The 21,520-nt window shown below is 35.2% G+C and overlaps 1 protein-coding gene across 7 annotated transcripts in view; it reads right to left on the reverse strand.

Annotated features, from left to right (window-relative positions):
• Positions 1-21,520, reverse strand: part of LOC144303824 (uncharacterized) — a 159,877-nt gene that overhangs the window by 125,755 nt on the left and 12,602 nt on the right. For 4 of the 7 annotated variants that reach the window (XR_013370805.1, XR_013370803.1, XR_013370801.1 and 1 more), the window contains exons 2-3: positions 6,674-6,772; positions 5,767-5,904 (exon numbers count right to left, since the gene is read on the reverse strand). The exons of 1 other annotated variant lie outside the window; for it this stretch is intronic. Coding sequence is in view for 1 of the 6 variants with exons in the window: in XM_077882214.1 (XP_077738340.1) it covers positions 5,777-5,904; positions 6,674-6,682 (137 nt within the window). In the remaining 5 variants the exon portion in view is untranslated. The remainder of the gene's footprint in view (positions 1-5,766; positions 5,905-6,673; positions 6,773-21,520) is intronic. 2 more of the 7 variants (XR_013370804.1, XM_077882214.1) reach the window with 1 other exon arrangement.

Below are 21,520 nucleotides of genomic sequence, written 5' to 3' on the forward strand. Positions count from 1 at the left end.
AAAGTAATGGTCATAAAAATACTCACTAAACTTGAGAAAAGAGTGGAGATCTCAGTAAGACCCTTAACAGATAGAAAACTTTAAAAAGAACCAATCAGAGATGAAGAAGTTGATAAATGGAATGTAAAATGCACTACATGGAGGGCCATCTGGGCGGCTCAGTCAGTTAAGCATCCAACTCTTGGTTTTAGCTCAGGCCATAATCTCAGGGTCTTAAAATCAAGCCTTACCTCACCTTGGCATGGAATCTCTATCCCTCTCCTTGCCCTTCTACCCCTCCTCTCCTCTCTCTCTCTTTAATTGATTAATTAATTAATTAATTTTAAAAACTATTTTTAAAAATGCACTAGATGGAACAAATAGTTGACCAGGAGAGCAGAAGAATGGATTAGGAACTTATAAGACAGAGGAACAGAAAGCAGTCAAGCTGAACAGGAGAGAAAAAATAAAATAGACTAAGGGAACTCAGTGCCTTCATCAATCATAACGACATTTGCAGTGTAGGGATCCCAGAAGGAGAAGAGAGGGAAAGGGGAAAGAAAATTTATTTGAAGAAATAATACCTGAAAACTCCCCAATTCTGAGGAAGGAAACAGAATTCCATATCGAGGAGGCATATAGAGCCCTCAAAAAAATTAAACCAAGGAAGTTCACACTAAGATACATTCTAATTAACATGACAAAAAGTAGTGATAAAGAGAAAATTTTAAAAAGAGAAAGAGAAAAGAACAAAGTTACATACAAAGGAAACCCTGTAAGGCTATCAGCAGATTTTTCAGCAGAAATTATTCAGACCAGAAGGAGTGATATGATATATTCAAAGTGCTGAAAGAAAAAACTTACAAATAAAAATATTCAATCTAGGGCAGCCCAGGTGGCTCAGCGGTTTAGCGCCACCTTCAGCCTAGGGCATGATCTTGGAGACCTGGGAACGAGTCCCACCTCGGGCTCCCTGCATGGTGCCTGCTTCTCCCTCTGCCTGTGTCTCTGCCTCTCTCTCTCTCTCTCTCTCTCTCTCTCTCTCTGTGATTATCATAAATAAATAAATAAAAATTTAAAAAAAACTCAATCCAGCAAGGCTATAATTTAGAATAGAAGAAGAGATAAAATATTAAAATAAAATTATTTTAATTTCAGAGAAACTGAAATTAAAGAAATTCATGATCACTAAACCAACCCTACAAGAAATGTTTTTTTTTTTTATCCAAATTGCTTTTTGTGGGTTTTTTTTTTTTTAAGATTTTATTTATATATTCATCAGAGACATAGAGAAAGGCAGAGACATGGACAGAGGGAGAAGCAGACTCCCTGCAGGAAGTCTGATGTGGGACTCGATGGCAGGATCCAGGGATTATGGCCTGAGCCAAAGGCAGACACTAAACCGAGGTGCTCCCCTACAAGAAGTATTAAATAGGATTCTTTGAGTAGAAAGAAAGAGCACACACAAAAATTTTTTTAAAAAAAGGAAGCCAAAAAAAAAAGCAGTAAATTATTATATCTAGAAAAATATGCCAAGGGATTCACAAAATAAAAGGATATAAAATAAGACACCACATACTTAAAACATGGCAGATAGAGAGGTAAAGAATGGGTTCAAACTTGAGCAACCATCAACTTAATATAGACTGCTATATGCAGAAGATGTTATATACAAACTGAATGGCAACCAGTAACAAATACACCTAAAATAAAGAGAAAGGAATCTAAGTATATCACTAAAGAAAGCCAACTAATTATGAGAAGAGAGACCAAGAGAAGAAAGAAACAGATAACTATAAAACAAGTGACAAAATGGCAATAATTCCATACCTGTCAATGATGACTTTCAATGGACTAAATAGACTAAACATTCCAATCAAAAAAGACACAGGGACCGATGACATGATACCCTACATAGAAAACCCAAAAGACTCCACAATAGCCAAATGTCCACAATAGCCAAACAGTGGAAGGAGCCTCAGTGTCCATCGAAAGATGAATGGATAAAGAAGATGTGGTATACGTATACAATGGAATATTACTCAGCCATTAGAAACGACAAATACCCACCATTTGCTTCAACGTGGATGGAACTGGAGAGTATTATGCTGAGTGAAGTAAGTCAATCGGAGAAGGACAAACATTATATGGTCTCATTCATTTGGGGAATATAAAAAATAGTGAAAGGGAATAAAGGGGAAAGGAGAAAAAATGAGTGGAAATATCAGAAAGGGAGACAGAACATGAAAGACTCCTAACTCTGGGAAATGAACTAGGGGTGGTGGAAGGGGAGGTGGGCAGGGTGGTGGGGGTGACTGGGTGACAGGCACTGAGCTGGGCACTTGACGGGATGAGCACTGGGTGTTATTCTATATGTTGGCAAATTGAACACCAATAAAAAACAAATTTATATATATAAAAAAAAAGACACAGGGTGACGGAAGGAATAAAAATGCTAGTGCCATCTATATGCTGCCTACAAGACATTCATTTCAGACCTAAGGACACCTACAGATTGAATTTGAAGGAATGGAAAAGCAGTAATCATGCAAATGTAAGTGAAAAGAAAGTTGAGATAGCAATACTTATATCAGACAAAATACACAAAACAAAGACTGTAACAAGAGACAAAGAAGGAACTATAATCATAAAGGGAGCAATCCAATAAGATAAAATAATTATAAATACTTATGCACCCAATATGGGAGCACCAGATACATAAAACAGCTAATAATAAACATGAAGGATGTAATCAATAATAATACAATAAGAGTAGGGAACTTTAACATCCCACTTAGATCAACAGACAGATCATCCAAACAAAACCAACAAGGAAACAGTGGCTTTGAATGACACACTGGAACAGATGAATTGAATATATTCTGAGTGTTCCATTCTAAGACAGCAGAATACACATTCTTCTCAAGGGCACATAGAACATTCTCCAGAATAGACACATATTAGGCCACAAAACAAGTCTCAATAAATTCAAAAAGATCAAAGTCATACTATGCATCCTTTTTTGGCCATAAGGCTATGAAACTGGAAATCTAGAAATAACACAAATACACAGAAGTAAAATCACATGTTCTTGAACTATGAATAAGTGAACACAGAAATCAAAGAAGAAAACAAAAAGTACATGGAAACAAATGAAAATGAAAACAAAATGGTCCAAAGTCCTTGGGATGTAGCAAAACTGTTTTAAGAGGGAAGTTTATGAATACAGGCCTACCTCAAGCAGCAAGAAAAATCTCAAATAAACAACCTAACATTACATCTAAAACCAGTAGAAGGAAGAAAATAAACAGACATAAACAAAATAGAAACTAAAAAAACAAAACAAGAAGAATAAATCAATGAAACCAGAAGCCAGTTCTTTGAAATGATCAACAAAATTTATTAACCTTTAGCCACACACATAAAAGAGAGAAAGATAGAAGACACAAAATCAGAAATGGAGGAGAAATAACAACAAACACCACAGAAATATAAAGGATTATAAGAGAATATTATGGAAAATTACATGCCAATGAATTAGAAAACCTAGAACAAATGGATAAATTCCTAGAAAAATATAACTTCCCAAAACTGAATCAGGAAAAAATGGAAAAGATGAACAGACTAATTACCAGGAATGAAATTGAGTTAGTAATCAAAAAACTCCCAAGAAATTAAAATCTAGAACCAGACAGCTTTATGGGTGAATTCTACCAAACATTTAAAAAGAGTTAATACCTATTCTTCTCATACTATTCCAAAAAATAGAAGAGGAGGAAAAACTTCAAAATTAATTCTATGAGGCTAACATTATCCTCATACCAAAACCAGATAAAGACACTACAAAAAAGAGAACTAGAGACGAATATCTCTCATGAACATAGATGCAATGATACTCAACAAAATATTAGCAAACTAAGTCCAGCAATATGTTAAAAAAAAAAAGTTAATCACAATCAAGTAGGATTTATTTCTGCAATGCAAGCATGGGTCAATATTCACAACTCAATGTGATACATCATGTCAATAAGAGAAAGATTAAAAACCATACCATCATTTCAATAGATGCAGAAAAAGCATTTGACAAAGCGCAATATTTATTCATGATACAAAAAAAAAAAACAATGAAAGAGGTTTAGGAGGAATATACCTCAACATAATAAAGGCCACCTATGAAAAACCAACAGCTAATATAATACTCAATGGTGAAAAACTGAGAGCTTTTCTCCTAAGATCAGGAACAAAACAAGAATGTCCACTCCACCATTATTATTCAAGGTAATAATGGAAGTGCTACCCACAGTAATGAGACAATAAAAATAAAATGAAAGGCATACAAATTGGTAAGGAAGAAGTAAAACTTCACTATTTGCAGATGACATGATGCTATATGTAGAAAGCCCTAAAGACTCCACACACACACAAAAAAATACTAGAACTGGGCAGCCCCGGTGGCCCAGTGGTTTAGCACTGCCTTTGGACCAGGGTGAATCCTGGAGACCTGGGATCAAGTCCCATGTAAGGCTCCCTGCATGGAGCCTGCTTCTTCCTCTGCCTGTGTCTTGCCTCTCTCTCTGTCTGTCATGAATAAATAAATAAAATCTTAAAAAAAAAAACTACTAGAACTGATAATTGAAATCAGTAAGAACACAGAACATGAAATCAAAATACAGAAATCCACTGTTTTTCTATACACTAATAATAAAATAGCAGAAAGAGAAGTAAAGAAAACATTTCCACTTACAATGGCACAAAAAGTAATAAAATACCTTGGTTAAGCAAATAAACTTAACCAAGGAGGTAAAAGATTTGTACTCTGAAAATAATAAAATACTTGTGAAAGAAATTGACAACACAAACAAATAAGATATACCATGCTCATGGATTAGAAAAACAAATATTGTTAAGATATCTATACTACCCAAAGCAATCTACAAATTTAATGCAATTTCTATCAAAATACCAACAGCATTTTTCACAGAACTAAAACAAATATTCTTAAAATTTGTATGGATACACAAAAGACACCAAATAGCCAAAATGATCTTTAAAAAAAAAAGAAAAAGAAAACTGGAGGTATCATAATCCCAGACATCAAGATATACAACAAAGCTGTAGTAGTCAAAACAGTATGTTACTAAACAAAAATAGAATAGAACAGAATACAGCACCCAGAAATAAACCCATGATTATATAGTCAACTAATTTTCAATAAAGGAGGCAAAAATAGGTAATGGGAAAAAGAAAGTCTCTTCAATAAATGGTACTAGGAAAACTGGATAGCAACACACAAAACAATGAAAGTGGACCACTTTCTTACAACACACACAAACTCAAAATGGATTAAAGGCCTAAATGTGAGACCTGAAACCATAAAAATCCTAGAAGAGAGCACAGGCAGTAATTTCTCTGACATTGATCATAGCAACATTTTTCTACATATGTCTCCTGAGGCAAGGGAAACAAATGCAAAAGTAAAATATTGGTACTACATCAAAATAAAAAGCTTCTGCACAGTGAAGGTGACAATCAACAAAACTAAAAGACAATCCACTGAATGAGAAAAGATATTTGCAAATGACATACCTAATAATGGATTAATATCCAAAGTGTATAAAGAACATATGTAACTCAATACTAAAAAACCAATAATCCAATTAAAAATGGACAGAAGACATGAACAGATATTTCTTCAAAGAAGACAGCCAGATGGCCAAGAGACACATGAAAGAATGCTCGACATCATTCATCATCAGGGAAATGCAAATCAAAACTACAATGACTTACCACTTCATACCTGTCAGAATGGCTAACATCAAAAACACAAGAAACAAGTGTTGGTGAGGATGTGAAGAAGAAGGAACTCTCTTGCACTGTTGGTAGGAATGCAAACTGGTACAGCCACTGTAGAAAACAGTATGGTTCCTTAAAAATTAAAAATAGAATTACCATATAACCCAACAATTCCACTACTGTTTACCCAAAGAATACAAAACACTAATTCAAAAAGATATGTGCACCACTATGTTTACTGCAGCATTAGTTACAACAGCAAAATTATGGAAGCAATCCAATAGATGGATAGATGAATGGATAAAGAAGTTGTGGTGTATATACCATGGAATATTACTCAGCCATAAAAAAGAATGAAATCTTGCCATTTGCAAAATGGATGGATCTAGAGGGTAAAATGCTAAGTGAAATAAGTCCACTAGAGAAAGACAAATACCATATCATTTTAATCATATGTGGAAAGGAAACAAAGAAACAAGACAAACAAACAAAAAATTAAAAAAAAGAAAAGAAACAAGACAAACTAAGGGAGGAAAGAGGCAAGTCAAAAGACTCTTAACTGTAGAGAACAAACTGGTAGTTACCAAAGTGGAAGTGGAATGGACAGAGCAGGTGAAGAGGATTAAGAGTTCACTTATCATGGTTAGTACTATGTAAATATATAGGATTATTGAATCGCTCTATTGTATACCTGAAACTAATATAACACCGTATGTTAATTATACTGGGATTAAAATTTTTAAAAACTCTAGATATTTCAAAATAAAATTAATTAAAGCATTTATTATGTACATTTGCACACATGCATGGGGTTAATTATAGTATAAGTAAATAAGTGGGGGTTTTTTCATTAGTGATAGAATTAGTGCTAAAATGCTTTCAGAAAAGATCTTCAAGTTACCATCATCATTTTGAGCTCGAGCCTTGCTAGAACAATGTCCCTGTTAAATCTTCATTTTCTCTACTTCCATTGGAGCCAGGGGTGGCCATTTAACACAGTCTGAACAATAACACATAAAGAAAAAAAGTCTGTTAAGCATAGAAAAAAAAGTGTTTCTGGGGAAGGCTTTGTTTTCAAATTAAAAAGATGTTTGTGACTCTTCTCCCCCCTTCTTGCTTTGAAAATAAAGGTTATGCTTGAGCTGTGGAAAGCACCAATACCATGGAAATGAGAAGCCAACGTGCTAAGGACAGATTCAAAGTGCCTGGGTCTTTGTTGACATCACAAGGCCACAGCATCAGCACAGGGCTACTTCCCTCCAGATTTCCTCAAATGTGAGAATAAACCCTATTTGCAAAAGTTCTGGTTAGCTGCATTTTTTGGATGCATATACCCCAAAGGTACTGACACAGTGTATGAGTTAAAATCCATACTCAAACATTTGATAACTGAGTGACCTCAGAGACAGTTTGTACCCTCTCCTGGTCTCATCCCTATTCACACTTCTCATATATTTACAGACATTAATAATCTCCCTTCTATGGTTATCATTAGACTGACCACATCAGCATCTTTTCATCAGAAATCAACCTACCTTATCCCCAAATCATACTGATTTTTCTAATGACAAAAAAAGACACAAAGAATATTTAATAAAATCATTCCAGATTTGGAATGATTAGATGGGCATGCATGGGGAAAATGAAAGCTTACAACAGAGAAAAAATTAACTTACTCTTTTGCATGCTGATGTGGTGCTCTACTTGAATTAACTGTTTCCATGTACAGACAAGAGACCATTCAAATGCTAGCACACAGAGAAGTGGGGGGAGTTAGGCCATTAGGGGAGAAGCCAGATGGAACCAAGCTCCAGTCTCTGGCATGAAAAAATAGGGGCTGAAAATGTACTTCAGAATTAAGAGACCAAGAAACCTGGAAGATGGATTATAATACCTGGGGAAGAAAAAGTTCCCAAACTGCAAATAAATCTATTGTTTAAATCCCCATGATCTCTGCACAGACTATGAAAATGTCCTATGTGTTTTCCTCAAGATACATATACATTAGGATTGTCTAAGCAGGGAAAACAAAGCAAAACAAAATGAAGGTAAGACTGTCTAAAGTGTTGGTCAGAAAATGAGGTCTTACAAATTAAAGCCAAGAGACTGAGTAATGAAGGAGAATAAGCATACATGTTTCTGGGGCAAAAGGGCTAAAATCTATACAGAGAATCATTATCAGATTGTAAACCAGCAGGACCTATCTTCAAACTAAAGTATGAAGGTGAAAAAAAGAGAAAGTATTGTTCCCTGGAAAACTCTAACTCTATAAGAGAAGACACCAGAAAAATACTTTTGAAACAACTGGCTCCATGGTTTTGGACAGGAATATTTAATCCATCTCCTTCATTTTATTGATGGGAACCTATGGACCAGAGAGGTTACAGAATAAAGAGTAATCATAAAGTTGTGCTTACTCTCTGTGACCTTTCTCCCTTGGGGCTGACTATATCCTCCCTCTCTAAGAGACACAAGGAAACATTCATCTGGAACATAAGGAGAACACAAAAACAAACTTGCATCATAGATAAAAACCTTATACTGATCAATTTCTTATCATTTGATATTTCTTAGTCTATCTCATTGAGATATAGAAAACAAGGTAAGAATATTTGTGACACTATAAGCATCTTTATTAAAAATAAGTGAAGAAAGGAAAAATAGGGAGGTGGAGGCAAAATTTGTCCACAGTTTATATTTGCATTCACTTTGACTAATTTCAGACCCTCTTCCCTCTTTGCACCACTCACCACACACACGTGTCAAGACCCATCCCAAACAGCTGTTTAATAAGTGTTAAGTGAGACACTCTTTCTGGCCGCCTCCTGTCACTCAGGTGCAAAGAATGAACCAAAATGGTGGCTCCCTTGGATCTGGAATTGAAGAAGGTAAAAAAGGATCTTAAACAGGCAAAGGCTTCTCTTAAGAAGAGGGAATTGTGGACAAGAATTCTAAGTGAATCCCAGGTCCTGTAGAAGAAAGCAAGAGGTTCCAGGACCCTGGGAAATGGTTTCACAGAGTCCCAAGATAGGTCTCTGGCTGGAATGGGAGCAAGCATGTCTTGCAAGATAAGAGCTGGTGAGCTGAGTCCAGTTGTCTGAGGCCTGCCACTGGCCTGGCCTGTCACTGCAATCTCTAGAGCTGTTTAATTGCACTTGGAGCTCTCAGGAACTCAGTTCCACAGTAATTACCAAAGAGAATGTTTCAAATTGGAGCCCCTTTAGGGCTTTCCTGAGCTGAATCATCTGTAATTCTGCTTCCTCATTCACTTTGAAAAACAACAAACCTGTGCTTTTTAGGCCATTTATTCTATCCTCATACCTAGATAGGATGCAGTATCTTCAGTTCAGAAAGTTAGAAATTCTTATAGCAGTGTTCATCTCAGGACCTTGACCCTCATCCCCACCCAGTTTTTTTGAAGGACTTGTCAAAAAAAGAAACTAAGTCCCATAAAGTTTTCCCAAACAAATTGCTGTAAGAAAAAAATTGGATGTGTTATTCCCCAGAAATATTTTTGGCACCTAAGAGTGGTCAGGATTTTCACACCACTACAGACTCAAAACCATATACCTTATGGAAAGGGAGAAAAAGGAGGGAGATTAGAAAGGAGGCTAGACTTCATCTTGTTTGAATCTATGCTTTCTTGGAAAAGGAAATGGAGTTCCAGAAAGTCTCAGTCAAAGGCTGAGATTAGAATTCAGTATATTGTTTTATCCCTCACATTTTGACTATTTTTGAGAAGAGCAACATGTTACTTCTTAAGACTGCCTTCTGGTCAATCTTTGCATAACAAATAAGCCAGCTGGAATAGCTATTGCTCTTAATTATTAAAACTGTTTGTTATTACTATGAGCGGGGAAAAATTGTTACATGATAGTGATCAACCTAGGTTCCATTGTCAGAGTCATCACCTGAATCCTTGGAGTGACAGACTGTCTTCTCTGGTGTTGGCCATTTTCCTACTGGAAAATTACAGGAAATGACTAAACCTGGCTTCTGACAGCAGCAGACTTTGAAGACAGGAATGCTGCAATGGTACTTGTTACAATTGAGAATGTAAAATGAAAGTTCAAATGAATAAATGGCTAACAACATAGATAAAGACTGAGATGACTAGAGCTGGCATCAGAGCCAAAGATGACCCCTGGGTACTCTCCCTGCTCTGATCCATCCATGCCATCTTTCCTAGGAGGTGTTTCTTCACATCTAAACAGATTTGTGGTCCTCAACACTGGTGACTCTAGGTAGATCAGCTTTCTGATCATGTCAGAGAACTGTGTGTCCATCCATTCATCTATTTGTGATTTTATCCTTTGGGTGTTGTTTTGTTTTATTTTTTAAGTAATCTTTACACCCAACATGGGGCTTGAACTCACAACCGCAAGATCAATAGTTGCATGCTCCAGTGATTGACCCAGCCAGGCACCCTCATTTGTGATTTTATTCTTGTTCCAGAAAGACTTTTAAATAGCTCCTTGTTCCAGAAAGAATTTGAAATAGCTCAAACAAAATGTAACAAAATAATTTAAGTTAAAAGCAGGAAGGAAAGAAAAAAAAAGTGAAGGAATAAACAGTATTTAGGAATGAAACTGAAAGTGAATGCCTCCAAATTCATTTTGTGGTCATTCATCTAGCCTCACACATGTGCTCTATATACTTTTCTGTATGGATATATGCATAGCAATAGAAAAATCCATTTTCCTTAAAATAGCAATAGTAACTGACAGAGAAAGACAAATACCAAATAATGTCACTTATATGTGGAATCTGAAAAAAAAAAGTAAAAACCTAACTTATCAATACAGAAAATAGATCAGAAGTTGCCAGAGCCTAGTAGTAGGGAGAGGGCAAAATGGGTGATGAGTTCAAAAGGTACAAATTTCTAGTTAAATATAAATAAGTCCTGGGGATCTAATGTGCAGCATGGTTACCATAGTGGATAATACTGTATAGCATACTTGGAAGTCACTAAGAGAGTAGATACTAAACTTTCCCATCACAAGAAAAAACTATATGTGGTGATGTATGGTTAAGTAGATCTATAGTGATTCATCTCACAATGATCTATATACACATACCAAATCAGTATATTATACACACCAAACTAATGTTATATGCCAGTTATTTCTCAATAAAAATAATAGTAACACTTATTTTTAACACTTAGATGTCAGTCACTCTTCTGACCAGTTCATTCACATTATCTCAATTAATACTAACACCTCCATGAGAGCGATTATTGTTAATTTCTCTACTTTAGAAGATTAAGGACTTAAAGAACTTGTTTAATATAAAACATGGAGTCAACTAAGGCATCCATTTAGCCAGGCTGTCAACCACAGAGCCCACACATTTAAACTACTCTGTCAATGGTGCTCTATCTTTATGAACATTTCAGGGTTGTTTTTATTTTCTTACTCATCATAAGGACAAAGCAAATTGCATGCAACAATGTGTCATAGATGGGTATTTGAAAGCCTTGTAATTTTAATTAAAAAATTATATGGAGCTTTCACATAAACTTACAGGATATCTTGTACTGATTTACTTTGAAGTTGTCATATTTTATTAGTGAGCTAGGGCCTTAGGTGAAGCCCATGTTTGTGAAGTTAGCTATTAGGTCAGCATTTGTACAATGGCCCTCTCCTTTTACTTGCCCCAAAAAGTTGAGCATTCATAGCAATCAAATCCCCATCTGATATTTTAGGTATGAGAAGGAATGATAAGGCATCAAAAATACTTTCTTTGAGTATAAGGTGTCACCTTCTTTTTCTCAAAAAAAAAAAAAGAAAAAGAAAAAGAAAAAGAGGGCAGCCCGGGTGGCTCAGCGGTTTAGCACCGCCTTCAGACCAGGGCCTGGTCCCTGGGGACCCGGGATGGAGTCCCACATCAGGCTCCCTGCATGGAGCCTGCTTCTCCCTCTGCCTGTGTCTCTGCCTCTCTCCCTGTGTCTCTCATGAATGAATAAATAAATTTTAAAAAATATATTTAAAAAAAGAAAGAGAGCTAAAGTTGAAAGTTCAATTGACAGAATCTTGCATTTTATTATGTCTCTTAATCTTATTATTTCATTATCATAATCATTTCATTCATATCTCCCATAAACTAGAAAATGAATTACCAAGAGTTCAAGTTCATAATATAATTATAAATATTCTACAAGGTAGTCACTTGCTATGAGGCCATAGATGACCAAAAAAGGTTTAAAATTTGCTATAATAAAGCACTAATTTAAAACTGGGGCAAATAATAAAATGAAATATCAGTACTTAGAGGAACCGAGACCACCTTTTAGAAAAACAATTAGTGCAACATGGAGCTATAATTTCAAATAGGCAGAGAGTGAGGAGGGAAGGGCAGAGAGAAAGAGGACACACACTTATGAACAGAAGGTTCAGATGCAAGACTTAGGCTATTTTTGTGTTAAGACACATGTTGTTGGGAAGAATTAGTTTTCACCAAAGAACTGTAGCATACTTGAAACATGAAATCTTTGAAAGGGTTCTACTAGAAATGAAGCATAATTTATAAGATGTCACAAAAAATATTTTCTTGGGGGGCTTCATGAGTCACAAACTATCCTAAAAATTAAGAAACTAAAAATAAAACAGCTACATAATTTGACAGCAAATACAGATATGAACTATGTCATCGAGCTGGTAAAAGAACCAATAGATTTAAGTATAAGACTCAACAGAGACTTTACCATGTGAAGAACAATAATAAAAAAAAGCAGGAAAAAATATGCAATATAATAATTTAAATATGTATGACTTGAGTGTTTGCATATCTTCCTTTTTTGGTAATGTTAGTTTACAAATGGCTTGGCCAAAATATACTGGAAAGCTGCTTTACATAAAGATCAGGGATCCCTATTACCTAATGATTTACAGAGATGACACCAGCATGATTCCTATTAAGCTAGAGATTCACCAACCCTATTATGGAAAACTGATAATTGAAATACCCAAAAGTCCATGCAATATTAATAGCATGGTAAACTAGATAATTACTTTAAAATTCTTACATAGTGGATCTCAAAATTAAAACTTCCTGTGAAATGCTGGTAGGTTCTCACATAAAATGGTTATATGGAAATGCAAAGAAAGGTAGAACTGAACTCATGTAATGTGTGTATGTATCTCTGTAAAGTTCTTTTTAACCCCTCTTGGTCTCACAATTTAATAAAATGAGAATTCATGTTGTGAAGTCAAAAGGTCAACCCAAACTCAATTCTTTTTGTACTCCCAGATGGTCTTAGCCTTTACCACAACACAAGAAATAAAAAAGGGCAGTGTCTTTTTTTATTACAGAGGTATAATTGACATAAAATAAAATATAGTTTGAAAAGTTATGACCTATGTATTCACCAGGGCAACCATCACCATAATCAATATAGTGAACACATCCATCACTCCCATAAGTTTATTCTTGCCTCTTTGAAATCCTCCCCTCTTCTTCTCCACTCTCTGTCTCTTCCTTTCCTTAATCTCCAACCACTGATCTGCTTTTTGTCACTGTGGATTAGATTTTGCATTTTCTAAAGTCTTTTGTAAATGGGATCACACACTATGTACTCTTTTTTGTCTGGCTTATTTCACTCAGCATAATTACTTGGAGATTCACCCATATTGTGTCTATTTACCAATATTTCACTTCTCTTTGTTGCTGGGCAGTACTCCATTGTATGGGCATAGCACCATGTGTTTATTCAATCCCTTGTCACTGGACATTTGGGTTTTCTTCCAGCTATTTGCTCTTACACATAAAGCTGATATGAGCATTCATGTACAAGCTGTGTTAAATTATGCTTTCTGTTCTCTCAGGTAAATAACTAGGAATATAATGAATAGATCATATGGTAACAGTAGGTTTAACTTTTTAGGAAACTGACAAATCACTTTGCAAAGTGGTTTTACCATTTAAATTCCCATCAACAATATATGGGAGTTCAAGTTCCTCTGTATCCTGGTCAACACTTGGCATGGTCAGTCACCTAACTTAAGCCATTCCAATAGGTGAATAATAATATCACACTGTGTTTTTAATGTGAATTTTTCTAATGAGCATATTTTCATGTGCTTATTTATCATCAACCAATTTTCTTTGATGACATGTCTGTTCAAAAAATTTTATGAACTTTATTGACCTGTTTAACAATTATTAAACTTTGAGGATTTTTTTAATACATTCTGGATATAAGGCCTTCATCAGACATACAGTTTGCAAATCTTTTCTCATAGAATGTGAATCATTCTCTTAATAGATTCTTTAAAAGAACAGAAGTTTTAACCTGTGATGAAGTCTAATTTTTTTCTTTCATTAATTGTATTTTTTTGTGCTGAATATTAAGAAATCTTTGCCTAACTTATACCAAATATAGAGGTTTAGCATTTTTGCCTCTTAGTGATTGTTTCATATGTGTAACATTTTGGTTAAGATGTTAAATACTGGACCATTACTGTGGATATTGAATTTGGGAAGTAATTTTAATCATGTGTAATTGGTCACAAGGCCTAAGCTGCAGTAACTATTGCTGTTTATTTAACAATGTCTTGTTGTTTATTATGCATTAATGTCTGGGTATAAAGATTGTGTGACAACAGGGAGCCACAATATTTAAATTGCCCAACCTAATGTTACAACTACTTTGAGGTGGCCAAATGTAAACTAAAAGCCTTAATTAAAACATTGCAATTTTGTATAATTCAGCATCAGTAGTTCAATAAGTTTGGAGTGCCATGGGAAGAAGAAAGAGACAGAGGAGAAGGAGGAGGTGGAGCTGGAGGAGGAGGAGGAGGAGGAGGTAAAGGAAGAGGATGAGGAAGAATAAGAAGAAAAAATCTTTGCCTAACTCAAGGTCACAAATATTTTCTTCTATGTGTTCTGCTGGAAAATTCACAGTGTTAGGTTTTACATTTAGATCTATGATTCATTTCAAGTTAATTAAAAGATCAAAGTTAATTCATTTTTCATGTGAATATCTAATTTTTTCAGTTCCCTTTGTTTAAAAAAGTCTCAGGAGTCTACAATCAAGGTGTCAGCACCTCTATCCCATCTGAAAGCTCTAGGACAGAATCCCTTTCTTTGCCTTATGTAGCTTTTCTTGTTTAGATTTAGCCCACCAGGAATATCCAGGATAATCTCTTCATTTCAAAGTCAATTGATTGGCAAACTTAATTCCACCTGCATCCTTAATTTCCTTTGCCATGTAACCTAACATATCACAGCTTCTGGAAGTTAGGATCACTGGGTATTATTTTGCCTACCACGCATTTACTGAAATTCACGTTTTCCTATTGTAAAAACCTTTCTCCATCCTTTAAAATAGACTGGCTAACCATAAGCAATTATTCTACTACTCTACAGATGTTAATTCCCATTCTCTACTGTTAACCCTATCCTGCAGTAGTTAAATTAACAATGTCCTGCTTTAATGTATGCAAGTTAATGTCAGTATCTCCTAGAAACCTGTGTTGTCTATTTCTATTTGAGAAGAATCCTTGAAATAGCCATGCAACCACCATGTAATTGTTTGAGTGAACCTGAGCAAGTATCTATTATAGTAATTTCATAAAACGTATTTTCTCATTGAATGAACTGTCATATGCAATGAATAACCTTTCATGTACTTCTCAATTCTAAGCATATTTAACTGTGTAAAACCAAAATAACTATAGTTAGGATTTACTCAGCGCTTTTTGTGCATCAGATGTCTGTGAATCAGATATCAGATATCTTGTGTAATCCTTACAACAAACTATGAGATAGGTTTTGTTTTCCCCATTACACAGGAAGCTAAAGTACAGACTTAAAGGGGTATGACATAACCTGCCAAAGGTCACATCCTTAATGTACAGAAGAACCACTGTTCGATGTCTAGTACATATTCCTATAACCATGATACCATTTTGCTGTGATACTTAATTATAGGGGTCCACACACAGGCTGGCAGGGATAACGAAGAAACCCAGAAACCTGAACTCTCATTCTTGTGCTCAATCTCAAACTAGCCCTTTGGCCTTTCCGAATCTCATTGTTTGCTCCTTTCTGCTTTATATTAATCAACTTTGGTCAGGTTCTGCTGCGATAACAAATGACCCCAAAATCTTTGTGGCTTTTAACAACAAAGATTAACTTCTCAACTCACACTGCGTGCACATCACTGACAGCTCCTACCTGGAATAGCTTGATCACCTGGCAGAGGGAGAAGATAGAAACTCTGTAATGGTTCTTAAAACTTCTACTTGAAAGGAGTATACATCAATTTTGTTGTTCACTTTGCTTGGCCAAAGTAAACCACAAGGCTAAGCTTGGTATCTGCTAAGCAGACATAAACAAAAAGGGGCAGTACATTTGGGAAACAATAACACAATATATCTCAAACTTCTTGCTCTGGCTTACTCCAAGCTCCCCCACTCAATATCTTTATCCACTGGTTTCTCTAGCTCTCAAACTCACCCTACATCTGTCCTTTGTTGCAATTCCTACTTTTCTCTTCTTCCTTGTCTCTGTGCTTGCCAGATGCACATCTGCTAAATGAACCCCTTCAGTTAGGTCTGGGGATTTTCCCATATAAATGGCTCTAACAGAGCCCCAGTGTCCAGGGATCCACTTCTCTGGCATTAGTTTACATGGATATTTCCTGAATTTACTGAATGACTTGAATCTGAATCTTAAAGAAAAAAAAAAAAAGAGAGAACATTTCATATTTAACAATGGATAGCCTGAAGGAGAGATGAAGTATCTCTACTATATGATAAAAATGTATTCTAGTTATAGGAAAAATTAATCAAGAGGAGAATACTTTTTGGTGATAACTTCTACTTCTAATTTCTTGTACCTGTATAGGCTGCAGTCATTATTACACATGTGAGGAGAAGTGGATTACAACCTATGGTTTTTATCTTTGTGTAAAATATAATAAATTTGCTTTATTATATTCAATTATTATTCAGTAGTAACTGAAAACTCTGTTGTTTTAAAAATTAATTTTAAGATGAGTTGTGCTTTGTGTGCATCTGTACACTCTTAAAAATAGTTTATAGCAATATGATTTGCTTATGGTGTACGTATAAAACTGCTTTACATTTTATTTAAATTTGTCCTCTCTCAAGTCAAGAAAGGGCTTAACTGACTATTTTTAAAAGATGTCCATAGTGTCCTCAAAGTTCACATTTCTCAACACCAACTAGATACTTAAACATTTCCTGAGAAAGTGCAGAGTCAGTGCCTGGATATTTATCCTGAGCATTAAAACCATATACCTCTTTCCCATTAAAAATTTACTCTGAAATATCCCTTAATCACACCAAACTCAGCATATTTACCATGTTTAATCCATTACTCCAGTGCACCCTTCAGTCTGCCACTCCCAATCTCATTCCCACCAAAACCCCGCTCTTTATGTATTTCTTAGGTTGTTAAAAGGTACCATCATTCACTTAGTGTCCCAGACAGAAATTTGGGAGTCATGATAGACTCTTTTGTATCTCGCCTCCCTCATCAACTCAGTTGTCAAATCCTCTCACCTCCTATACACACTCCCAAGCTGTCTATGCTCACCATTTCTACTATCTGTGCCCTGGTTTAGACTTTCACCAAATCATACTAAAAAAACCATTGAGTAATCTCCTTATTGGACTCACTCTTCACTCTCAGATGACATTATGGTATTTTTGAAATGCACACCTCACTGTGTTATTTCACTACTTAAAATCTTTAATTGTAAGATCTACCACTTATCAAGCCTACCATAGAAATCATTCTAATAAATTTTCATGTAACAACTCATTACATCTTCACAATTAGCCTGTCATGGAGACACACTATAAGATTCTCTACAACTTGATGTGATGAAATTTATGCACAGAGAGGCCAAGTAATTTGCCCGAGGTCTCAGAACTAGCAAAAAGCCTTGGATTCAAACTCAGTTGCCTCCATAGTCTATCGTTTTAACTATCACACTATATTATAGTTTTGTATTTATATTTATTCACTACACAGAAACCACGACTCCTCTTCAGCTTCAGGATAAACTGCAAGGCGTATGAGGTGCTTTGTGCTCTTATTCAACTCTCCATTTATCACTCTCTATTGGCCTTAGTGCTGTCTAAACATTTATATCTGCTATATGTATCTATCAAAACATTTCTTGATCATATCCTTTGTAGCCACTATTTCTGTAAGTTCTTATGCTATGCAAAAAACAACAACAACAACAACAAAACACTGTTCTTGTTCTCAAGTAGTTTCAACAGTACGTGGAAACTGATGAGCAGCTCAGCTATTTCAGGAACATGACACGATGACAATGATGGGCTATGCACAGGTACACAGGCACAAGAGGACAAGCACTTGGGACAGGAATACTTTCTAGAGAAGGTGATATTTGAACTTAATCTAAAGAAATGAGCAGGAAGGGTCACCTGGGTGGCTCAGCAGTTGAGCGTCTGCCTTCAGCTCAGGGTGTGATCCCAGGGTCCCAGGTTGAGTCCTACATCGTGCTCGTTATGGGGAGCCTGCTTCTCCCTCTATGTCTTCTGCTTCTCTCTCTATCTCTGTCTCTCATGAATAAATAAATAAATCTTTAAAAAAAAGAAATGAGCAGGAGGAAACAAAAAATAAAAATATTCTAAGGGGAGTGAACAATGTAAACAAAGGCATGGGGGCATTAGAAAGCTTGCCAGAGGCAACACAGTTGTACCATTCAATATGGTAGTCATAAGCCACATGGAACTATTGAACATTTAAAATGTGGTTGGTCCAAATCTGGATATACTATAAGTATAAAATGCATGACGAATTTTTAAAACTATTATAAAATATTTCATAGCTTTTATGCTGACTATATGTTGAAATGGTAATAGTTTATATATTTGATTAAATAAAATTTATTATTAAAATTAATTTTATCTGTTTACTGGTTTTACTTTTTTAATGTGCTTCTAGAGGATTTTAAATTACATATGTGGCTTCCTTTATATTTCTACTTTACAATGCTGTCTTAAAGAAATGGATTTAAAAGGTTAGCTAGTGCTGGTTAGCAATGCTGGCTTAGGCCACAAGATGGTGACTTGGGACAATATCAATTGCTTGGCATGAGGTGCAGCTGCAAAGAAAATTCGAAGGGGAGAGTAGAGAGCCATGCCCATGGCAACAATCAAATCAAGACTTCTAGACTATCCCATTACTGAAAGTTGGCATTTGTCGGAAAGACTACTTATTTAGTAAGGGGGGAAAGATACAGATAACTTATTATAAATTGATAGTCTATAACATAATTCATGAACAAAAAGCATGAATCATATCAGTAGGAACTTGAACTCTAGGGGAGGCATAGAAACAAGAAGAGCATAGTCACAGTCAAAGGTAAATCATAAGGCAACCCCTTCATTCACACAGCCATGAACCTGTGCCTACCACAGAGCTGGACACATAGATGTTCAATTCATAATTGTGGAATGAATGAATAACTGAATTAGCACCAAAGCAAGTCAAGGAGCCAGAACAATTGGGTTTCACGGTGAATTAGCAAGAATTACTTAAATTTGAATTAAGTTTAGCCTCCTGATTCCTTTACTTATGGTTCTTAGATGGAAGAACATATCCTGACATTGAGTTTACATAGGAAATGTGATCCAGGTTTTTAGATTCTAACTTCATCTCTAAACTCCTATCTTAATACTGTCTGTTTTCTTTTGCTTTGCTTTATTTTGCTTTGGAATCAAAAACTTGAAATAAGATGTTTAATGGTCATAGGATCTGAACAGAAATTCCTTAATAAAGCCTAACTTATCCACAGTATGATTTATCTGGAAACCTTAAATATCCAGGAGAAAGAAGTAATCAATTAGCACATTGAAGTATCAACATGGTTGTCTCAAAATCCATACCTTAATGACCATGCACTTAACTCAGAGAAATAAGTTTAATATTCAGGTTTATTTTCTCTAAAAATTAAAATTAAAAATAATATTATTTTTAATTTAATTAATAATTAATTACATAATTATTAATTATTAATAAACAATTACCTATAATTGTTTATATCATAATTATTTGTGATTATTATAATTATTAATGAATAATTATTTATTCGTTAATAATATTGATTTAATTAATAATAATTTATTCCAGTTATCTCTTACAAATTAAAATTTGAAATAATATTAATTTTAATATTTTTTGAGCATTTACTGGACATAGCACTTTAGTCCATGAAAGAGGTATTATTTTCGGTCCTATTCTACAGATAAATAAAAAGAGGACTGAAAAGATTAGAGTCAAATTCATATGTATCTGACTCCAAATCTAGCAATTAGTGCTAGATTATTAGTGCTAATTATTAGCTAGATTATTAGATTAATTAGTGCTAATTATTAGTGCTGTATCCTGATAAGCTACTTCTGTAGCAGATTAGCAGACCAAACTGGCAGTGGATGGGAAGTGATAGCTGATGAGCAATGCATGGCATCTGCCTTCTAATCTGGTCAGGCAAACTAATTGTATTATGATACGGTTTACTGCTATAATGGAGACATAAAGCACAACAGTGAACTTGTGAAGTAACCAATCCATATTGAATTTGGTGATGAAGAGAGGTCAAGAGTGGATCCTTAGAAAAGGTGGCACCTGAAGAGACTTGAGAGGCAAATTACTTAGGTAAGAAGGGTAGGAGATATTTACTCCTGGCAGGACAAAAACACTAGCAAAAGAAAAAGTTTGTGGCACGTTCAAGACTGCAATGGAGGAGAAAACACTGTGCCAGGTGAGAAAAGAGGCTGAAGAGTTGGGGTAAGGTCAAGTTATGGTGGCCCTTACCTAGTAAATTATATGTGATAGAGTAAAGGAGCCACAAAACCATTTTTAAAAAGTCACGTGATTGCTTTTTTTTTTTTTGAGAGAGCGCAACAGAGTAGGGAGGAGGGGTAGAAGGAGAAGGAAAAAGAGAATCTTAAGCAGGCTCCATGCCCAGCACAGAGACTGACATGGGACTCAATCTCCTAAGACCTGAGATCATGACCTGAGCTGAAACCAAGGATTGGTGCTTAACCAACTGAGCCACCCAGGATTACACTGCATTTTTAAAAGCTCACTGGCTAGTGTGAGAAATAAGAGAAGAAAGGGAAGATAAGAGGCAAGGAAATGGCAAAAAGAGCGGTGGTGGCAATCTAGGTGAGAAACTGAAGAACTAAACTAAGTCTCTAGCAATGGGAATGGAGAAATACAGATGGATTTGAGCACTACCAAGAAAGTAGAATTCAAGGTTTAGTGTTTATCTGGATATAAAGAAAAAGATGTCATGTCATTTACGACTTGTAAACCAAAGGATTCTCCAGAGATTCTAGAGGCAAACTAATGGTTTTATTGTACACTGCACTATAAATTTACAAAGTACTTACATAGATACTGATTCATTTGATTCACAATTATTCCTTGAGCAAAATAGTATGTTATCATTCTCATATTACAAATTAAAAAACTGAAGCTCAATTTAGTTAAGAGACTTTCCAAAAGTCACCAGACTAATGGTTTGTGGAGCCAAGTCCAAATCCTAATTTTCAGATTCCACATTAGGCCTTTTTACTAAACCAAATTGCTATTATTGTTAATATTTGGTGCAAACTCCAATTTAGAAAGAGCATGAATTTTTACTTGAATTGGTGGTGCTGAAAAATGCAAATGAGCCTGAAATTCATCTGTGTCTAGCAAAATTCGACGGTTTGGAGCAATTTATTATCAGTGT

The sequence above is a fragment of the Canis aureus genome, chromosome 33, assembly GCF_053574225.1.
Source record: "Canis aureus isolate CA01 chromosome 33, VMU_Caureus_v.1.0, whole genome shotgun sequence".
Lineage (NCBI taxonomy): Eukaryota > Metazoa > Chordata > Mammalia > Carnivora > Canidae > Canis > Canis aureus.